We start from the raw sequence: 19,662 nt of genomic DNA, 5'->3' as shown, positions 1-19,662 counted from the left end.
TTTAAATCTAATATAATTCAGGTCCTCAATAACACTAGCCACATCTGAAGTGCTTGATAGTCACATGTGGCCAGTAGGTACTGTATTGGGACAGCACAGGTCCAAAATCCAGGGCTTCTGATTCTTAAATGACCCTGCCTAAACTTCTATGTAACTAATTATACATTTCTAATACTTTTCAAAATCTTTCACACACATACTATCTCTTTTTTTCTTTCACAAAAATGTGCCCACTAACATAGAATAGCTATGCTTCTCTTACATATCCAACTATTTAAACAGCAAATTGTAAACAGTAAGTAGTCAATGTGACACATATCCTGTATATAATAAAAATTAAGTTCAAAAGTAAAAAGCCAAAAAAAAAAGTAAAAAGCCAACCACAATCTGTAACTTCTCTTTATAACCAAACTTCATTAGACTAAACCATAACAACATTAAAGAATACTTATTAACAATTAAAGTCACTTACCTAAATTTCAAAGATTCTAAATCCCACTGCCAAAAACAAACTGTCCCGTCAGCACCAGTAGAAACCATGTATCTTTGAGAGCCTTTGGCCATTGGGCTAAACTAAAAAACAATAACATATACAACTCAATTTCCTGAGCTTCTACTAAAGTTGGAGTTTTTCAAAATTAACATCAACTGACTCTCTAAAATATAAGAAATCCAAAAATATAAGTGACACTATTGTAGTGAAAGCATAACCTATAAAAAAGTAAAAGTCTATCTCGCCCTGGCTGGTGTTAGTAAGTGATTAGAGCGGCAGCCTGTGCACTGAAGGGTTCAATTCCTGGTCAAGGATATGTACCTGGGTTGCAGGGTCAATCCTGGGACAAAATTGGGCACATGCAGGAGTCAGCTGATCAATGTGTCTCTCTCCCTGCCTTTCTCCCTCCCTCCCTTCCACTCTTTCTAAAACTCAATGGAAAAAATATCTTCATGTGAGGATTAACAACAAAAAAAAAGTCAATTCTATGTCAAATTAACTTATAAATGTCATGTGATCTCAGTAAAAGATTATTTTCAAAACTAATAAACAAGAAGAGTCAGAAAAAACATTTACAAAGAGAAATTAAAGTATGGGGCGCGGCTACAGTGTTTGGACAGGTTCAAGCCTCGGACTAATGAGAGGGCACAGTCCTCTCGTGGCCACGTACAAGTCCCAGCTTGGATGGCAGAGCCTTCCCAGCACAATTAGCCAACAGCTATAGCTGTAAGCTTGAACCTGTGGTCTGAACATGTGGCCCCACGTGCCTGAGTGATAGAGTTCAGGTGCATGTAGTTGAGTAGGATTGAAACCCACGAGAATGCTGTAAACATCTTGATCACACCCTTACTTCGCCTCGTGGCATCTGCTATAAAATAAAGACACGGCTTGTGGGCGCAGGCGTTGTCCACCAGAGGGGCAGCGTCCCAAGACCCAGCTTCCGTTCTCTTGTCTGTCTTTTCTAAGCCTTTCATCGTCCCCACTCAGGGTCACTGACCCAGGCTGAGGTGGCATGAGTATGCCATGGCCGTACCGGCTCCCACAGTAAAGACCTAGCCCTGCCCTAACTGGTTTGGCTCAGCGGATAGAGCGTCGGCCTGTGGACTCAAGGGTCCCAGGTTCGATTCCGGTCAAGGGCATATACCTGGGTTGCGGGCACATCCCCAGTAGGGAGTGTGCAAGAGGCAGCTGAATTGATGTTTCTCTCTCATCGATGTTTCTAACTCTGTATCCCTCTCCCTCTCCCTCTCTGTAAAAAATCAATAAAACATATTAAAAAAAAAAAAAGACCTAGCCCTGTCAATATGAAAGCACATCACCAAGCCTCAATAATCAAAACTATGGGCCACAGTAATTACATTGACAGAACAACCAGTAGAAAAAATATAAACTCCAAATTGGACCCTAATATAAGACTTAAGTAAGATAAAGGTGCCAGCTCAAATCAGTTGGGCAAACAATGAATCTCTGCATAAATGGTAAAGGATTAACTGTAGAGAAAAAAAGCTGGATCTATCCTCCAGACTGTACACAAGATAAATTCCAAGTGAATCATAATTTAAACATTTTTTTCAAACCCATAAACGTAATACAAGAAAACACAAAAATCATGCTAACTTTAGAATAGGACTGAGATTTGTATTAAATAAAATATCAACTGTGCTACACAAACAAGGTAGAGAAAAAAGTTTGATTTGGTCCAGAGATATCCAAGAAGGCTTAAAAGATGAAGAGGAAAACACAAAGAAAATAAGAAACACATAGTAGGCAAAGAAATAATATGAACAAAAGTACAAACTTGATAGAGAATATGGTATATATGACAGCAATTGAAAGACCTATATGACTAAAGTGTTCATTTTTGGAAGCGGTGGTGAAATGAGTAGAGAATCTGGGCCCAATAACAGCAAAGTAAGAGCTGCAGTTATCAAATAAAACATTAAAGGCAACAAAAAGATTTGTCTGATGGCAATATATAATATTGATTGAAAGGAAGCAGGTAAGATAAAGAGCCAAGAATCAATCCAAACAATCCAATTAACCTAGGAACCTTAACTGCAACCTTTCCTTCCCCCAGAATGGGGAGGAAAGCCAGGAAGAAACAAATGCAACTTGCTGACTCATGAGACATTCAAGACAAGGAGCTTAGCAAAGACCAGTACTGCCACTAGCAGAAAAGAAAGAGGAAAAATAGGTTTTAGAGATTTTTAGACGATTCACATACTTATCATTATAACATCTCAGAGAGTATAGTTTTTAATCTATTTTGTTATTTTTATATACTTTGTAAGGAAGGCAGGATTTAATCTATGACTTCAAAGAAGTTTCTTCCAATCTCCGTTTCATCAAGTATACAAAATGAAGGGTTTAAATGATGAAAGTGACTATTTAAACTTAAGTTCTAGAATATGGACTAAAAATGAGTTTAAATATACTTCAGCAAATTTAATTACCTTATCAAAATCCACAAATTTTAAAGTAGAAAGAGCATTAACCTCTCACCAGTTTGTAATTGACTCATTCAGTTCAACCATAAACCAAAAGGAAGCAGTAAGTCATCCATTAAGCCTGCACTTAAATTAGCTCTAACCGAATTACATGTTTATTAAATCACCCTTCCAAGATTCATGGAAGTATGGTTAATTACATATTTTTTTCTTTATTACTAAATTTAAAATAGATAATATAATCACTAAGCATTTTACTATTCCTTATATCCAAAGAAAAAGAGTTTAAAAAAAAAAGGAGACAGTATACAAATGTGCCCATGAACATGAGTTTACCTGTAAAGATGTAATTGACCCTGTGTGTCCCTGAAGCACAGCAACTGGGGCACAAGTTCTCAAGCACCACACTCTAATTATTTTATCACAGCTCCCTGCAGCAATCATTGTATTCTCATAGTTTACTGCCATATCTGAAATTTCTGCAGAATGACCCCTTAATGTGGATAACAGGCGGCCATTGTGTGTTGACCAAATCTTCACCAAACAATCATCTGAACCCTAAGAAAAAAAAAAATCCCAAAATAAATGTTAAATAAAAGTCTTTCACATCATTTAAAAGAGTATCATTTACATGTCACTCAAGTTATCTATAACTCCTCCTCTTTCCAACTGTAGAATTCTCTGTAGATTACAAGACTCATGCTGAGAACACTTATAAACAGTTTTTTCTTCAAACCGAAGAATGTCTCTACACAAATATATTGTGAAGCTTTCATTTCTATGAATGAGATCACATTATAAATATTATCTTCCCAAAATTCTCTGCCAAGTAATAAGTCCAACTAAAAATTCATGGCTCGCCCAGCAAGTGTTGCTCAGTGATTAGAGTATCCGCCAGCACACTGGAGGGTTTCAGGTTCAAGTCCCAGTCAGGGCGTATGCTGGAAGCAACCTATCATGTCTCTCTCTCTCACATTGATGCTTTTGTCTCTTTATCTCTCTGTCTCCTTCCTTCTCCCCTCCATTCTACTCTCTCTAAAAATCCATGGAGCCGAGCTGGTGTGGCTTAGTGGTTGAGCTCAACCTATGAACCAGAAGGTCCTGGTTCGCTTTCCGGGCAGGGCACAAGCCTGGGTTGTGGGCTCAATCCCCAGTAGAGGGCAAGCAGGAGGCAGCCGATCAATGATTCTCTCTCATCATTGATGTTTCTATCTCTCCCTCTCCCTTCCTCTCTGAAATCAATAAAAATATATATTTTTAAAAATCAATGGAAAAAATATCCTTGGATGAGGATTAAAAAATAAAAAGTTCATTGCTCGCCTATTTCAATTAACAATGGTTAAGTGTCAGTTTAGTTCACATCAAGCTACATAATTTGGTAAGTATTAGGACAGATTTACATTTCACAGACTGAAATACAAGAGTAGTTGTTCCCTGGCCAACGAGGCTCAGTGGTTGAGTGTTAACCTATGAACCAGAAGGTCACGGGTTCAATTCCTGGTCAGGGCACACACTCAGGTTGCAGGCTTGATTCCCAGTGTGGGTCATGATGGAGGCAGACAGTCAATGATTCTCTCCCATCATTGATGTTTCTATCTCTATCTCTCTCTCTCCCTCTCCCTCTCCCTTCCTCTCTGAAATCAATAAAAATATATATATTTTAAAAACTAGTTGTTCCCAAAAATAACTAAAAAATAATGGAATAGCACCCTCATTTTAAATAACCAGACAACAGAGTCTAAAAATTATAGTACCAGCCAACATCCATCCATTCCATAAATATTTGAGTAGAGCAGTGGTTCTCAACCTTCTGGCCCTTTAAATACAGTTCCTCATGTTGTGACCCAACCATAAAATTATTTTCGTTGCTACTTCATAACTGTCATGTTGCTACTGTTATGAATCGTAATGTAAATATCTGATATTCAGGATGGTCTTAGGCTACCCCTGTGAAAGAGGATCGTTCAACCGCCAAAGGGGTCGCGACCCACAGGTTGAAGAACCGCTGGAGTAAAGTATCTACTCTGAAGCTCACAACTGAGAAAATTTGAACAAGAAGTCCATCCTAATTTTCCCTTAAAACATTAAAAATATAAATTAAATTCCAAATAGTTACATATAGTTTTATAATAATTATAAAATAATATTTCAGTGTTTAAGTCAGGGGTCCTCAAACTATGGCCCGCGGGCCACATGCAAATACAAATATTGTATTTGTTCCCGTTTTGTTTTTTTACTTCAAAATAAGGTATGTGCAGTGTGCATAGGAATTTGTTCATAGTTTTTTTTAAACTATAGTCCGGCCCTCCAACGGTCTGAGGGACAGTGAACTGGCCCCCTGTTTAAAAAGTTTGAGGACCCCTGATTTAAGTAATCAATTTCCCTGGATTGGTGAGTACTCGATGTGAATATGAATTATGAATCACCTGTAGAGAGCTGGATATTGGTGGGAGGGATTTTGGTTTGATTTTGGTTAATACACATAGTAGAAATTAATCTGAGGTCTAAAATGGGCTAAAAAGTATTAGGAATGCATAAGCATCCTTGACGATAATGCCCAAGAACCACTGCTCTAAATCAATGTCTCACAACCACCACACAAGGCCTGCCTATCTGCATCTGAATCACTTGGGAAACTAAATAAAAATGCAGATATAGCCCAGCTGGTGTGGGTCAGTGGTTGAGCATTGACCCATGAACCAAGAGGTTACTGGGGTTCAATTCACAGTCAGGGCACATGCCCAGGTTTCGGGCTTGATCCCCAATAGGGTCATACAGGAGGCAGCTGATGGATGTTTCTCTCTCAATGTTTCTCTCTCTCTAAAATCAATAAAAACATTTTTTTTAGAAAGGCAAATCTGCCCAGCCGGCGTGGCTCGGTGGTTGAGCATCGAGCTGTGAACCAGGAGGTCATGGTTCAAGTCCCGGTCAGGGCACATGCCCCAGTTGCGGGCTTGATCCCCAGTGTGAGGCGTACAGGAGGCAGCCAATCAATGATTCTCTCCCATCATTGATGTTTCTATCTCTCCCTGTCCCTCTCCCTTCCTCTCTGAAATCAATAAAAACATCTTTTTTTAAAAAGGCAAATTTATGGGCCCACACTGGACCTACTGAGTCAAAATCCTGAGAATGGGAAACATGGAATCTATGTATTTGGGGGGGGGGGGGGGGGGGGTTGTTTATTTATTTATTTATTTATTTATTTTTGCTTAAAGTATTACAAAGGGTATTACATATGTGTCCCTTTTTTTTCCCCCCGCCCTTGACAATCCCCTGGTGAATCTATGTATAAGACTTCTTCAAAGATTCTGGTGAACACCAAAGTGCGCCAGATGATAACAAATGGAGTTTAAAATGTTAACTCACTGTAAAGATTCTATGTCCTGTCCTATCAAATGCTACACAGTAAACAGCAGATAGATGTCCAAGAATCCTTCTGTGCATTTTTATATGCTGGTACATGGTTCCTGGAAATGCTGTGCTAAAAGTGGAACACCCTGTGAGTTGTTTGCCTCGATGTATCTCCACTAGGAAATAAAAACAACAAAAATGGTTAAGAGGGTGCCAGTATGTAAAAAGCTAAGAACTCCAAAACAAAAACCTATGTTCAAGAAACAAGGACCCAAGTTTCTTTCCAGTTCTGTTCTACTACAATCACTGGTACAGACTTTTTGTTATAATAAAATTGTTTTTCATTAATTTTTATTACTTTTAGTAATTATTTTAGAAAAACAAATGTGAAAATTGATCCTCGTTACTACTAAAACAACATACTACCACCAGTATTTACTTTTACATTTTAGCATAGCAGTTACAAAATTGGTCAAGAAATTAAAAGAATGGTATCAGAAATATGAAAGGCCAGCCTCACTTACCAAGACTTGGTGGGTAACCGTAATTCACTGGCATTTCAGGAGGTCTTCCTCTATGAAGAGCAGCAAAGGCAGAGCCCTTCCAAACTGTGTGCCTGCAGTCTTTAAAATGAATTTTAGATACACATAAAATCTTGAAAGTTAACCCCAAGAAAGATTTTATAGAATACTTACGTATATTTTAATAAACTGTTTATTCAAAGTTTTACCAACTAATAATATACTTTAACAGAAAAGCCCTAGAAGTTTATTAGACTATTTCTGAGGGGGAAAAATTTTAAGACATCTCAGATACAACAACAACTAACATTGTGTAGCACTTTACAATTTACAAAGTGCTTTCCACATACATTATCTCATGGAATCCTCACAACAACCCTGTGAGGTAGGTATTAATCGCCAATTTACAAGTGAGGTAACTGAGGCTCAAAGGTTCCAGGACCTTTAAAGAGATCCACTACAAATGATCAGTCAAGATGGGCCACAAAACCAGGTCTTTTGACTCCAAGTCCCATTCAATGCCAAATAAGTTTTTATTTTTCAATGTGGAATTATTCCATACAATAGTAACAATAAAAAGTCTTCATCACAACTGATTCAGCTTTCCAAAAATGGAAATTTTTGTAGGAAAATTTTTAAGTCTTTGATTTTCATGAAAATCCTTGATTTAATTGTTTAAATGTCATTGACTTTTAAAATTAATGTTGGCCAATATTACCATGACTTTAATCTCCTCGGGAAAGACTGACAAAATTAAAATGGCTTTCCTCTTGTTTACGGGTCATGGCTGATCTTTACACAAGAGCATATATGTAGAATCTGTGAGTCTGAACACTAACCCTAATTGCCCATCCCCCTTTGACCTACCAGTGAATATACCAAGAAAAAACATCTGCCCCTCTATAGGAGGAAGCAGCAGAACACAGACTATGCTGTGTTAGAAATTAGCTTCTTCACAACTGAAAGAGGATGGGAAGAAAGGCATCCTACTAAACCTCCACTGAGCCTCGGGTGCCCCAAACAAACAGGCATATTACGTTTTACATGAATGGATTCATTACCACTATCATGATCAAAGAGCAGTTACTAGGCATCCTCCGTGGCACTAGTGCAAAACAAACAGAGAAATATAGTCCCTACCCCTAGGACAGCTTGCTGAAGTCTCTTCTAAGGTCTGCCAGTTCTAAAGCAGTGCTCATCACAAAATGACATTGAGCTTGACACAAGTTAAGAAAACAGGCTACCCAGGCAACCACTATATAACAACCTAAAACAGAATAATTACAAGGTGAATAGGGACACAGAAGAAAGAAGAATATGAACAGTTTCCTGATTCAAGCCACAGTGTGGCATAGCCATAGAGCACTAAGAAACAACTAAAGCTGACAAACCGGTCTGGCATGGAACCAAGAGGGGAGACTGGTTCTTTCTCAGTCAAGCTTTATACTGGTGGTACATCTAAAAGGCAGCATCACGTGAGCAAGAGATCTTAAAAATAACCACGGGGATAAACTTGAGGTATGCTCAAGATCAGAAGAGCCAACATTCTTGCCATTTGCAGTTAAGCCACGTTGTATACATAGATCATATCACATACATGTACTTAGTCTGAGTGATTTATACCACGCTAACAGAGAAAGAACAGTAATTCCAACAGTTTGCTACCACATAACTTAGCAAAAAAATTAAGTTGGTGAAAAAAGAACCATGCAATTATACATTTTGGGTGCTTTTTTTCAAACCGCTACCAAATTTAGAAAATTACTTCCCCTTTATAACAAAGGGCTTTCAAAGATCTAAATATCAAATGAAATAATTCTAGCATTTAAAGAGTTTATTAGACACATACAATTACATTCAATGAAGTTATAAGTGAGCTACAAAATGGAAAATTAAGAACTCACATTGATAAAACCTCAAACACATCTCTGAATAAATTCAAACTTTTTAGCTTAACATCTATACCTTCATTTTTTTTTAATGCAGAAGGACCCATTAAACACTTACGCAATAAAATTCAATGTCTATGCTAAATGCAGAGAATTTTATGTTTATAGTCCACAGCATGGTATATTGTTACATATCACCTTTCTTCCACAATGCTCACGTTACTTCACAATTATAATAATTATTAAGCTAGTAATACAAAGCAGAACACTTCTTCAAATTAAGGTACCTTTTGCTGTACGTAGCAAAGACTGCCTTCCTGCACCAAGTAAAGAAGTGACTCTTGAAATACTGGGTGGAATTTCTTTATCCAACATGGGACCGATGCGCTGGCAGATTTGCAACAGATGATCAGGAGCCACATGCTTATTGGACAAGACCTGAGTGGAGAGCAAGTTTCAAAAGCATTTTATAACAGTACAAAAATATTAAATACTTAGGAAAAGTCTGGCAAAACATGTGAAAACCATGTACAATGAAAACGATAAAACATTACTAAAAGAAATTAAGGAAGATTTAAATAAACAGTAAATTGATGTACAGATTCAAAGCTATCCCAATCAAAATCCAGGCATGTTTTTTGTAGAAATTGACAATTGCAATCTAAAATTCATATGCAAATGCAATGGCCTAGAAAAGCCAAAGTACCTTTAAAAAAAAAAAAAGTTAAGAGTTAACAATATCTGACTTCATAGCTTGTTATATAAGGATGACTGATTTTTGATAAAGGTTCAAAGGAGAAAAGATAATCTTTTGAACAAATGGTGCTGAAATAAATGGATATCCATTTGTCAAAAATACTAACTTCGATCCAACATCATACCATAAACAAAAATTATCTCAAGGCAGATCATTGATTTAAAAGTATAATCTAAAGCCATAAAACTTACATAATAAAACACTGGAAAAATCTTTATGACGTTAGATTAGGCAAATATTTCTAATGACACCAAAAGCACAATCCACAAAAACAAATTAATAAATTGGACTTCATCCAAACAACTTCGGTTTTTTTCAAAAGGCACTGTTAAGAGAATGAAAAGACGACCCACAGACTAAAAGAATATATTTGCAAATCACTTATCTGAAAAGGACTTGCAAAATTCAATAATTTTAAAAAAAAACCCTTATTTTTAAAAATGAGCAAAAGATTTGAACGAACACTTCACCAAAGAAGATATACAGATGGCAAATAAACACATGAAACGATACTCAACATCACTGGTAACTGATGAATACAAAATAAAATCATGAGATATCATGTGTGCAGGGAGGCAACAAGTTACAGAACACCCAATCACACATCCTAGGGATGACTCATAGTCTGAGTGTCACCTTGGGAAGTGCCTTGAAAGTGTCAACACATAATTCCAATTTTATCAGTGGGTGTCCCCCGTGAGGGAGCACCCGAATGAGTGGTTCCCAGAAGCTAGTAAAACACCAGACTCCTGCCTGGCACCACCTGCGGGGGCGGGGGCGGGGGGGGGGGGAGAACAAGCTCAGACACACCCCACCGGTGACCAGGGTTTTCACCTCCAGAAAGACAGGAGCACCAGGTGGCCCCCTCCCATTGACAGGACCATGGTGCAGTGGGGCAGGGGGTTGGGGTAAAGTCTGTGGGAGAACAGCCAGGTCTCCTGACTCCCAGCGGGCCCAGTCATCCCTAAACTTCCAAGAGGGCGTATCACTTTTTAGTTACACCCTTATAGAAAAGCCACTGTCAACACCTTCAAACATTTACATGTAAATACAGGCAAATGTAAAGACTTAAAATTGAGGCTCTGCCAGAGGTCTTTTCCAAGCAGATGCCTCTCAATTTGGAACCAGCTTCAAGTATACCAATGATAACACAACCGACTTATACCAGATGAAAGTGGGTAGGACACTCTCCTGACCCACAAGAGATGTGGTTAGGAGTCCCAGCCCTACAACTAACTAGTTATGGAATCTTGGACAAGGTATTTTCTAAGACCCCAATTCTTATTCAAAAATAACAATAGGCAAAATTATGTGCTTACAAATTACAAGATACACACCTAAGTATTTTAAGGTTTTGACTAATTCCTCTCTACATTAATGATAATAGCTAACATTTACATAGTGATTACAGACACTAAGAACTTTATATATACTAACTTATTATACCTCCCAACTATTTATCCTCATTTTACAGATATAAACACACAAGGCACAGGCATTAAATAACCTGCCCAGAATCAAGAGCTACTAGTAAATGGCAAAGCTAAAAATATAAACCCAAGCTGTCTAGTTCTGCAACTCTCCATCATTGGATCATTGTAATCAGCTCTACTACATCTTAATAAAAGTAGTCAGTAATGAAATAATCAAGCAATATCGTAAGACTTCTAGAGTCCAAGTGGCCTCAAAATATTTAAAGCCAAATATGTGCAAGTGGTTTAAAATCAGTATAGAATTGTTTCTAATTAGTTAGATTTTTCACATTCAAATCTCATATACCTAATGCAACAGAAATACTAAAATGAGTCTCAGTCTAATTCTGAAGTAATAATGCATGCATAATTCATCCTGCACTGCTATAGTTATTGCATATTTGTAACACAGAAGCTTTGTGTTCAAAATGCCACTTCTAATTTCTATTCAAAAAAGGAAAAATAGTAGCTCTGACCAGGTTGCTCAGTTGGTTAGAGCAGCATCCTGATATGCCAAGGTGGTGGATTCGATCCCCCCTCAGAGAACATATAAGAATCAACCAATGGCCCTGGCCAGTTTGGCTCAGTGGATAGAGCATTGGCCTGGGGACTGAAGGGTCCCCGATTTGGCCAGGTTTCGGGCAATGCCCTGTAGGGGGCGTTCAGGAGGCAGCTGATCAATGATTCTCATCACTGATGTTTCTCTCTCCCTCTCCCTTCCTCTCTGGAAAAAAAAAAAAAGACTTTGAACCCAGTTGGCGGGAGTGGCGGCTGGGACAGGGGCTTTGGCAGCGGCTGCAGGCTTGAATCTGGGCTGGCCTGCAATGGAGCCCACCGCAGGGAGCAAGAAGGAGAGTGGAGGAGGCACAGCTACAGGGAAATGCGTGAATAGATCTTGGTGCCAAGACCTCCCTCCATTGAAGACTTCACCTAGTGAAGCCCATTAGCCGTGGCACCTTTGGGAAGGTGTATCTAGTACAGAAAGGTGGCAAGTTGTATGCAGCCAAGGTTGTCGAAAAAGCAAACATGATCAACAAAAAAATGACTGATCAGGTACAAGCTGAGAGGGATGCACTGGCCCTAAGCAAAAGTCCTTTCATTGTCCATTTGTACTATTCCCTGCAGTCAGCAAACAATGTCTACTTGCTAATGGAAAACCTTATTGGTGATGTCAAATCTCTCCTACATATATATGGTGATTTTGACGAAAAGATGGCTGTAAAATATATTTCTGAAGTGGCACTGGCTCTAGATTACCTTCATAGACATGGAATCATTCACAGGGATTTGAAACCAGACAATATGCTTATTTCTAATGAAGGTCATATTAAACTAACTGATTTTGGCCTTTCCAAAGTTTACTTTGAATGGAGCTATCAATATGATGGATAGCACCATCATTGGCTAAACCTAGTTACAGATTTATAACACCATCAATGGCTAAACCTAGGCAAGATTTATTCAAGAACACCAGGACAAATATTATCTCTCATCAGCTCTTTGGGTTTTCACCCACCAGTTGAAGAAGAAAGTCAAGACTGCAAAGATTCTTTCAGCCCATGGATCTGAAACATCACAGCTTTCTCAAGGACAAATTTGTCCTATGTCTGTAGAACAAAAGGACAGTACTCCTTATTCTAGCAAACTACTAAAATCACTTCCCACCCTGCTTCGCCCCATGCCTTCACCATCCTATTTCTGTGTCCATAGGTCTTGGAACAGTTGCCTCCAACCCCAGAATGCCTGTAGAGTGTCTAACTTCTAATCTACTCCAGTCTAGGAAAAGGCTGGCTACATCCAGTGCCAGTAGTCAGTCCTACACTTTTGTATCCAGTATGGAATCTGAATGCCACAGCAGTCCTACATGGGAAAAAGAGTGCCAGGTTAGAGTGAAATTTATCTTAACCATAACCAATTATGTATGTGAAATTAATGATGGAAATACTTTTTACCTTTTCATTTAAATTCCGTATGGAAATGAAACTGTTAAGTGAACAGCAGTAAAGTTACTCTTCATTTTCCCGTACATCCTGACAAATGCTTTTGAAATATTTTACTTTTTGCCCTAGCCGGTTTGGCTCAGTGGATAGACATTGGCCTGCGGACTGAAAAGTCCTGGGTTCGATTCCAGTCAGGGGCACATGCCCAGGTCGCAGGCTCAATCCCCAGTTGGGGGCATGCAGGAGGCAGGCGATCAATAATTCTCTGTCATCATTGATGTTTCTATCTCCCCCTCCCTCACCCTTCCTCTCTGAAATCAATAAAAATGTATTAAAAAAGAAAAAAGAATCAACCAATGCACAAATAAGTGTAACAAATCAATGTTTCTTTCTCTTTCTCACTGTCCAAAATATCAATCAATAATTTTTTTAACTTTAACTTTTTGAAAAAAGAAAAGATAGTAATAAACAATAAACAATATATTTTATATAGTCCTAAGGAAATGGATTAAGCTTTTAAAAAGGAACATAGTACATAATGCAATATACAGATAATGTATTATATTGTGCACTTGAAACATATAATCTTGTTAACCAATGTCACCCCAATAAATTTAATTTAAAAAAAATTTCTAATGGGACGTGTAACTTCCATCTATCTCATGGCCATTCAATGCTAAATAGTGCTCTAACTCAGCATTCACCAACCGGTCGCCAGTGAAGTCCGAAAGGTTGGCGACCATTGCTCTGACCTACAAATAAAGTACACACCTTCACAGAAATTTTAAGAAATCAAAAATCATACAAAACATTTAATAACCAAACTGTTGATTGAGAACAAGCTGGATTAGCTTAAAAATAATTTTTTAGCCCATCACACAGCTGAGGAAACAAATCTACAAATTAACTATACCACAGAAACTAATGAGCCCTTCTGTGAACTGACCAGATGAGAATAAAGAAAAACCTGTCAAACTTCAAGTTCACAGCCACCTGTGGGCTGGCATGACTGACCGGAATGCTGAGGAGCCTCAGTCAGTGAGTCTGCACTCACCCCAATTCCATCCCACAGGCCTTCACCAACTGCACCCGGCAAACTGGGTGCAGAGCAGCTGAGGGAGAACGAGACCCTCCACAAGTGCGCCGCAGAGGCCCTCCCGAGGCTAGGAATGAAAGAACAGGAGGAAAGCCAAGGGCAGGACTGGAGATCAAAGAGTACTCTTCCACAACCCAAAAAGGTAGCAGCAGCAAATAAACTACAGCAAGACCTCACTAAGTTTAGGAAGCACACAAGTCAGCTATGAAGAAAGACATCTCAGGAATCTCCCATTTCCATATCCCACTCTACTGGAAGGGAAATCCTGATCCCACCCTCAAAACATATAAAGCCAGTGACCAACTAAATGCAACTAATGCTACAAGTCCAGGGAAGATTAGATACAAATTAGACTGACCCAGCCCTACCCACGTAACAACTGAGAAAGAAAAGAGCACCTCCTTTACTGGGGCTAATGATACTACTTTAGCCTCTACTTTTTTTTTTTAACATATTTTTATTGATTTCAGAGAGGAAGGGAGAGGGGGAGATAGAAACATCAATGATGAGAAAAAATCATTGATCGGCTACCTCCTGCATGTCCCCACCAGGGATCGAGCTGGACATGTGCCCTTGACTGGAATCAAACCTGGGACCCTTCATTCCACAGGCCGATGCTCTATCCACAGAGCCAAACTTGCTAGGGCCAGCCTCTACTCTTTTTAACACAAAAAGGCCCAGCATACTTCAAAGATAATGAGCCCGGCCACTGTTGCTAAATGGTTAGATTCCCCACTGGGGCATATGCCCAGGTTGCAGGTTCAGTCCCCAGTAGGTGATGTGCAGGAGGCAGCCAATTGATGATTCCCATCATTGATGTTTCTCTCTTTCTCACTCTTCTTCCTCTCTGAAATCATTAAAAACATTTTTAAAAAAAGATGAGACAAAATTAAGTGACCCACAGTCAAAAGGAGTTGTCCCTAGACGCAGATGCAGAGACAGCCCAGATGCTCAAAAGTGCTCAGCCATTATTTCTTCAAAATAATTATTTTGCCCCATCTTCTATCCTTTCCATTTGGGACTTGATGCATTAAACTATTTAATATCCTGAAGATTCAAAAAGCTCAGAGAACCCCAAGCAAAATAAATGCAAATACGTTGGCACATGTGATATGCCTACCTTCTGACATGGCCTCCCACCCCTCTCTCCTGGTATTCATAGCCCGGGCTTCCCTTGCAGCCCCGGCTTCATCCGGAAGGATGTCCGGTCTAATTATGATATTATGCTTTTATTATTATAGATTTTTTTTTAACTACATGAGCTTGGAATCAGTGCCTTCTCCAGTCAAGCTTTCAGCTCTAACCAATACTTTGATAGCAGCCTTGAGAGAGACTAAGATAACTCATCTCAGCTGTGCCTGGACTCCTGACTTACAGAAACTGAGAGATAATAAATCTTATTGTTTAGAGCCACCAAGTTTTGGGGTAATTTGTTATGCAGCCATAGATAATGACTACAGTACATCATAGTAAAACTGCTGAAAATCCAAGACAAAATGAAAATCTGCATAAGCAGCTAAGGAAAAAAAATATCTTTAAAGGAACAACAGTAAGAATGCTGGCTTTTCAAAAAGCAACAACTAATCAACTAGAATCTCACAGCTAACAAAAATTACTTAAAAAATAAAAGAGCCCTGGCCAGCGTGGCTCAGTTGGCATCCTCCCTTGCACTGAACAGTTGTTGGTTTGATTCCTGGTCAGAGTACATACTGCGGTTGCAGGCTCGACCCAGAGGGGGGCATGCAGGAGGCAGGCAATAGATGTTTCGCTCTCATATCAATGTTTCTCTCTCTCTCTCTCAGATCAATAAAAGCATATCCTCAGGTGAGGATTAGAAAAAATAAAAATATTTTTCATAAATACAGACAAAACGTTTTCAAATCAAAAAAAGGAAAACTGAAGTAATTGACAACCATTATAATACCAAAATAAGTTGTTCAGAGTGAAGAAAAATAATCAAACAAGACAAATGAAAAGCAATTTAAAACATCAGAAAAGGTATACAGATGAGTAAGCAAATGAATATTGATTTTAAAACACTAGCAGGCACTAGCCAGTTTGGGTCAGTGGACTGAGCATCAGCCGGAGAGCTGAAGGCTCCTGGGTTTGATTCCTATCAAGGGCCCGTACCTCAGTTGCAGGCTCTATCCAGGCCCTGGTCAGGGCACTTGTCAGAGGCAACCAATCAATGTGTCAACACATCATGTTTCTCTCTCTAGTCTCTCCCCCTCCCTTCCACTCTCTCTAAAAATCAATGGAAAAAATATCCTCAGGTAAGAAATAACAACAAAATCTATACTAATAAAAGGGTAATATGCTAATTAGACTGGGAGACCTTCCGGACAAAGCCATGATGGTGGGTCTGAGGCAGAGGCGGTTAGGGGCGAACAGGCGGGGGGGGGGGCAGTTGGGGGCGATCAGGCTGGCAGGGGGTGGCAGTTGGGGGCAAGCAGGATCAGGCTGGCAGTGGGAGGCAGTCGGGGGCAATCAGGCTGGCAGGGAGAGTGGTTAGGGGCGATCAGGCAGGTGAGCGGTTAGGAGCCAGCGGTGACAGATTGCAAGAGGACCTAAACCAGCAGTCAGACATCCCCCAAGGAGTCCCAAATTGGAGAGGGTGCACGCTGGGCTGAGGGACACGGTGCACGAATTTCGTGCACCGGGCCACTAGTTAATAAATAAAACAATAGCAGTAACATCTGGAAAAATTTTTCAACAGGTCAAAATAAAATATAATAGCTCAAAGGGCAGAAGGGTGACAACTAACAGCTTCTTCCTCTCCAAGAATTCCAGCTGACAGTTTTCTAATTAAAAATTTTTTTCTAGCCCTGGCTGGTTTGGCTCAGTGGATAGAGCACCGGTCTGCGGACTGAAGGGTCCTGGGTTCGATTCCTGCCAAGGGCACATGCCTAGGTTTCGGGCTCGATCCCCAGTAGGGGGAGTGCAGGAGGCAGCCGATCAATGACTCTCATCATTGATGTTTCTATCTCTCCCTCTCCTTTCCTCTCTGAAATCAATAAAAATATTTATTTTAAAAACATTTTTTCTATAATAACCCAAACTCAATTCAGTCATTTAAATATAATTTTTTCTTAATTAAAGAAACAGAGTAGCCCTAGCTGGTTTGGCTCAGTGTATGGAGTGTCAGACTGCAGACTGAAGGGTCCCAGGTTCGATTCCAGTCAAGGGCACATGCCCAGGTTGCATGCTCCGTCCCTAGTAGCCGTCCCTAGTAGGGGGTGTGCAGGAGGCAGCCGATCAATGATTTTCTCTCATCGTTGATGTTTATCTCTCTCTCTTCCTCTCCCTTCCTCTCTGAAATCAATAAAACTATACATTTAAAAAAAAACAACGAAACAGGGTAGGCCATGGCCAGGTATCTCAGTTGGTTAGAACGTCATCCCAAGTTTTCCAAGTTCAATCCCCAGTGAGGACACACACAAGAATCAACCAATGAGTACATAGATAAGTGGAACAGCTTATGTTTTTCTCTCTTTCTCCTTCCTCACTCTCTCTAAGGCTGGTGGACGATTTGTTATTCTATTTGACAATTTGATAGCTTATAATAAAATAGATAATATACCTCAAATAGAAACCAAAATAAATATAGCAAACTAGTAATGAATTTGTTCATGGTATATGAGGATTCATTACATATACATTTGAAATACTTCTTAAAAAATTTTTAAAGCAAGACTTTCACTGGAGAACTAGAAGCTACTCACATACCTTTAACAAAACAATTCTCCTCTAGACAGGAAGCTCATCCTGTTCCACTTAGTGCTGGATGGGGTGGGGGCAAGGAAGGTAGAGGAGGAAAAGGATACCCACCAGACAGACCAAATCAGCAGGCACTAAGCAATGAATGTTACAGCCACATCACAGGAGTGTGTCAGAGACTTTCAATCATTTTAAGCAAAACGTTAAGAGTTTTAAACAATTCTGACAGCAAAAGCCACAATGTGTATGCCTATTAAAATATATGTCTATTTCCACTAAGTATTCATTACACTTGCTTCAAAATTTAAACAACTTTCTCTTCAGCAGCATCTTTACTGTCAGTCACGTCAACACTTCTGTGCTTCACTGAAAACACTATTATCTCTTACCAACAAAAGACTCCAGACCAGTCCTTTACACGTTTCCTTACATGAAAAACAAATCTCAAAGTATCAAACTCAATAAAACAAAAACTCCACCATCATGCAGAATTTTCAGAACTCGCTTTCTTGAAAATATTTGCTTTTTAAAATTCGCAACAGCCCTAGCCGGTTTGGCTCAGCGGATAGAGCGTCGGCCTGCGGACTCAAGGGTCCCAGGTTCGATTCTGGTCAAGGGCATGTACCTGGGTTGCGGGCACATCCCCAGTAGGGGGCTTGCAAGAGGCAGCTGAATCGATGTTTCTCTCTCATCGATGTTTCTAACTTGCTAACTTGCTATCCCTCTCCCTTCCTCTCTGTAAAAAAATCAATAAAATAATTTAAAAAAAATAAAAATAAAATAAAATAAAATTCGCAACAAAAAATCTCTAGTAAGACAAACATTAAAACTGGCAACTGAAATAGAATCCCTTAGTTAACTTTGTGTTAATGCGTAACTGGTCATACACAGATGACAAATCTCCTTGTTTATTTCTTATCCTTTTTATTTAATTCAGGAATGAAAGTTTTGTCCTACAACTTTGCTTACAAGTATTAGAAATGTGGCAAGAGATTATTCAAGAACTCTTTATTTAGTTGTTTTGCAAATACAAGACGCTGAATACGGCCCAGCAACTAAAGAAATCCTTTGTCCTAATACACAAATTGACAAAAACTTTTTTCTGGAAAATGTTTTTATTCCACTATGGACAAACGAATGGATAAAACCTAATTAAATACTGTGATGGCAACTAAATTAAGTTGACAAAGTATAACAGAGAGAGAACTACAATCTATGTTAATGGTGCTCCCAAAACAGAAACTGCAGTTAGAACCTACATTATGTCCAGCAGATGACTGTAAAAATTCATCAAAATGAATCCGTTTTTAAGGCATTCAACAAGTGCACCATTGAGAGTAGCAAAACTAAGGGAGGCGTGACATTCTCACAGCATCAATATTTTTATTACGATGATGAGGTCAACGGGAAAAAAAGCTAGAGGAGCATTTCTCCACCTTTTCAGATACCAGAGGTTCTATCTATTCCTGGGGAACAAGTGGCCTGAGATGTGGGCGGGGCCCAAGGAAGACGACCAATCAGCGCTAGAGTTACAAGTCTGGGGAAGAAGACGGACGGCCGGGAGCAGCTCACGGGAGGGCGGGCGCGCCGCCGCGCGAACGGGGGCCCCGCCGCCAACCCTCGGCAGCGCTCTGGGGGCCACCCCCGCCGAAAAACGAAAGCCTGGGTGCCCCTTCCACGGCCCTGGTGTACTTTGGTGGGCTCCCTGGTCGCTCGTTTCCTTCAAAAAAGACACTAGCCCACCCCAATTATAAAACAAAACAAAACTACTGCGGAAATCCACAGAGAACCGAGGACCGGCGGTCTGCCGGCCCTCTTCGCCGAAGAGAGATTGACAACAGCCATACCGACTTCGCTCGGAAAATGGATGTGATTTAAGACGCATACACTATATTAAAAACCAGCAGATTCCCCCCCAGTCCTCGGGGGGGCCCGTGCCCTCCCCATACCCACCCACTTGGAAACTTATTTAAAAAAAA

The 19,662-nt window shown here is 39.7% G+C and overlaps 1 protein-coding gene and 1 pseudogene across 1 annotated transcript in view; one reads left to right on the top strand and one right to left on the bottom strand.

Annotated features, from left to right (window-relative positions):
- Positions 1-10,342, bottom strand: part of BRWD1 (bromodomain and WD repeat domain containing 1) — an 88,316-nt gene extending 77,974 nt beyond the window's left edge. The window contains exons 1-6 of the mRNA XM_014466949.2: positions 10,313-10,342; positions 8,989-9,139; positions 6,816-6,914; positions 6,307-6,467; positions 3,277-3,498; positions 473-573 (exon numbers count right to left, since the gene is read on the bottom strand). Of these exons, the coding sequence (XP_014322435.2) occupies positions 473-573; positions 3,277-3,498; positions 6,307-6,467; positions 6,816-6,914; positions 8,989-9,139; positions 10,313-10,342 (764 nt within the window). The remainder of the gene's footprint in view (positions 1-472; positions 574-3,276; positions 3,499-6,306; positions 6,468-6,815; positions 6,915-8,988; positions 9,140-10,312) is intronic.
- A 1,412-nt stretch (positions 10,343-11,754) lies between these two features.
- Positions 11,755-19,561, top strand: LOC102421015 (annotated as a pseudogene).
- The last annotated feature ends 101 nt before the right edge of the window (positions 19,562-19,662 follow it).

Source organism: Myotis lucifugus, unplaced genomic scaffold (genome assembly GCF_000147115.1).
Source record: "Myotis lucifugus unplaced genomic scaffold, Myoluc2.0 scaffold_372, whole genome shotgun sequence".
Classification (NCBI taxonomy): Eukaryota; Metazoa; Chordata; class Mammalia; order Chiroptera; family Vespertilionidae; genus Myotis; species Myotis lucifugus.
The sequence above is the reverse complement of the archived record's forward strand: the minus strand, read 5'-3'. Positions and strand labels throughout refer to the sequence as shown.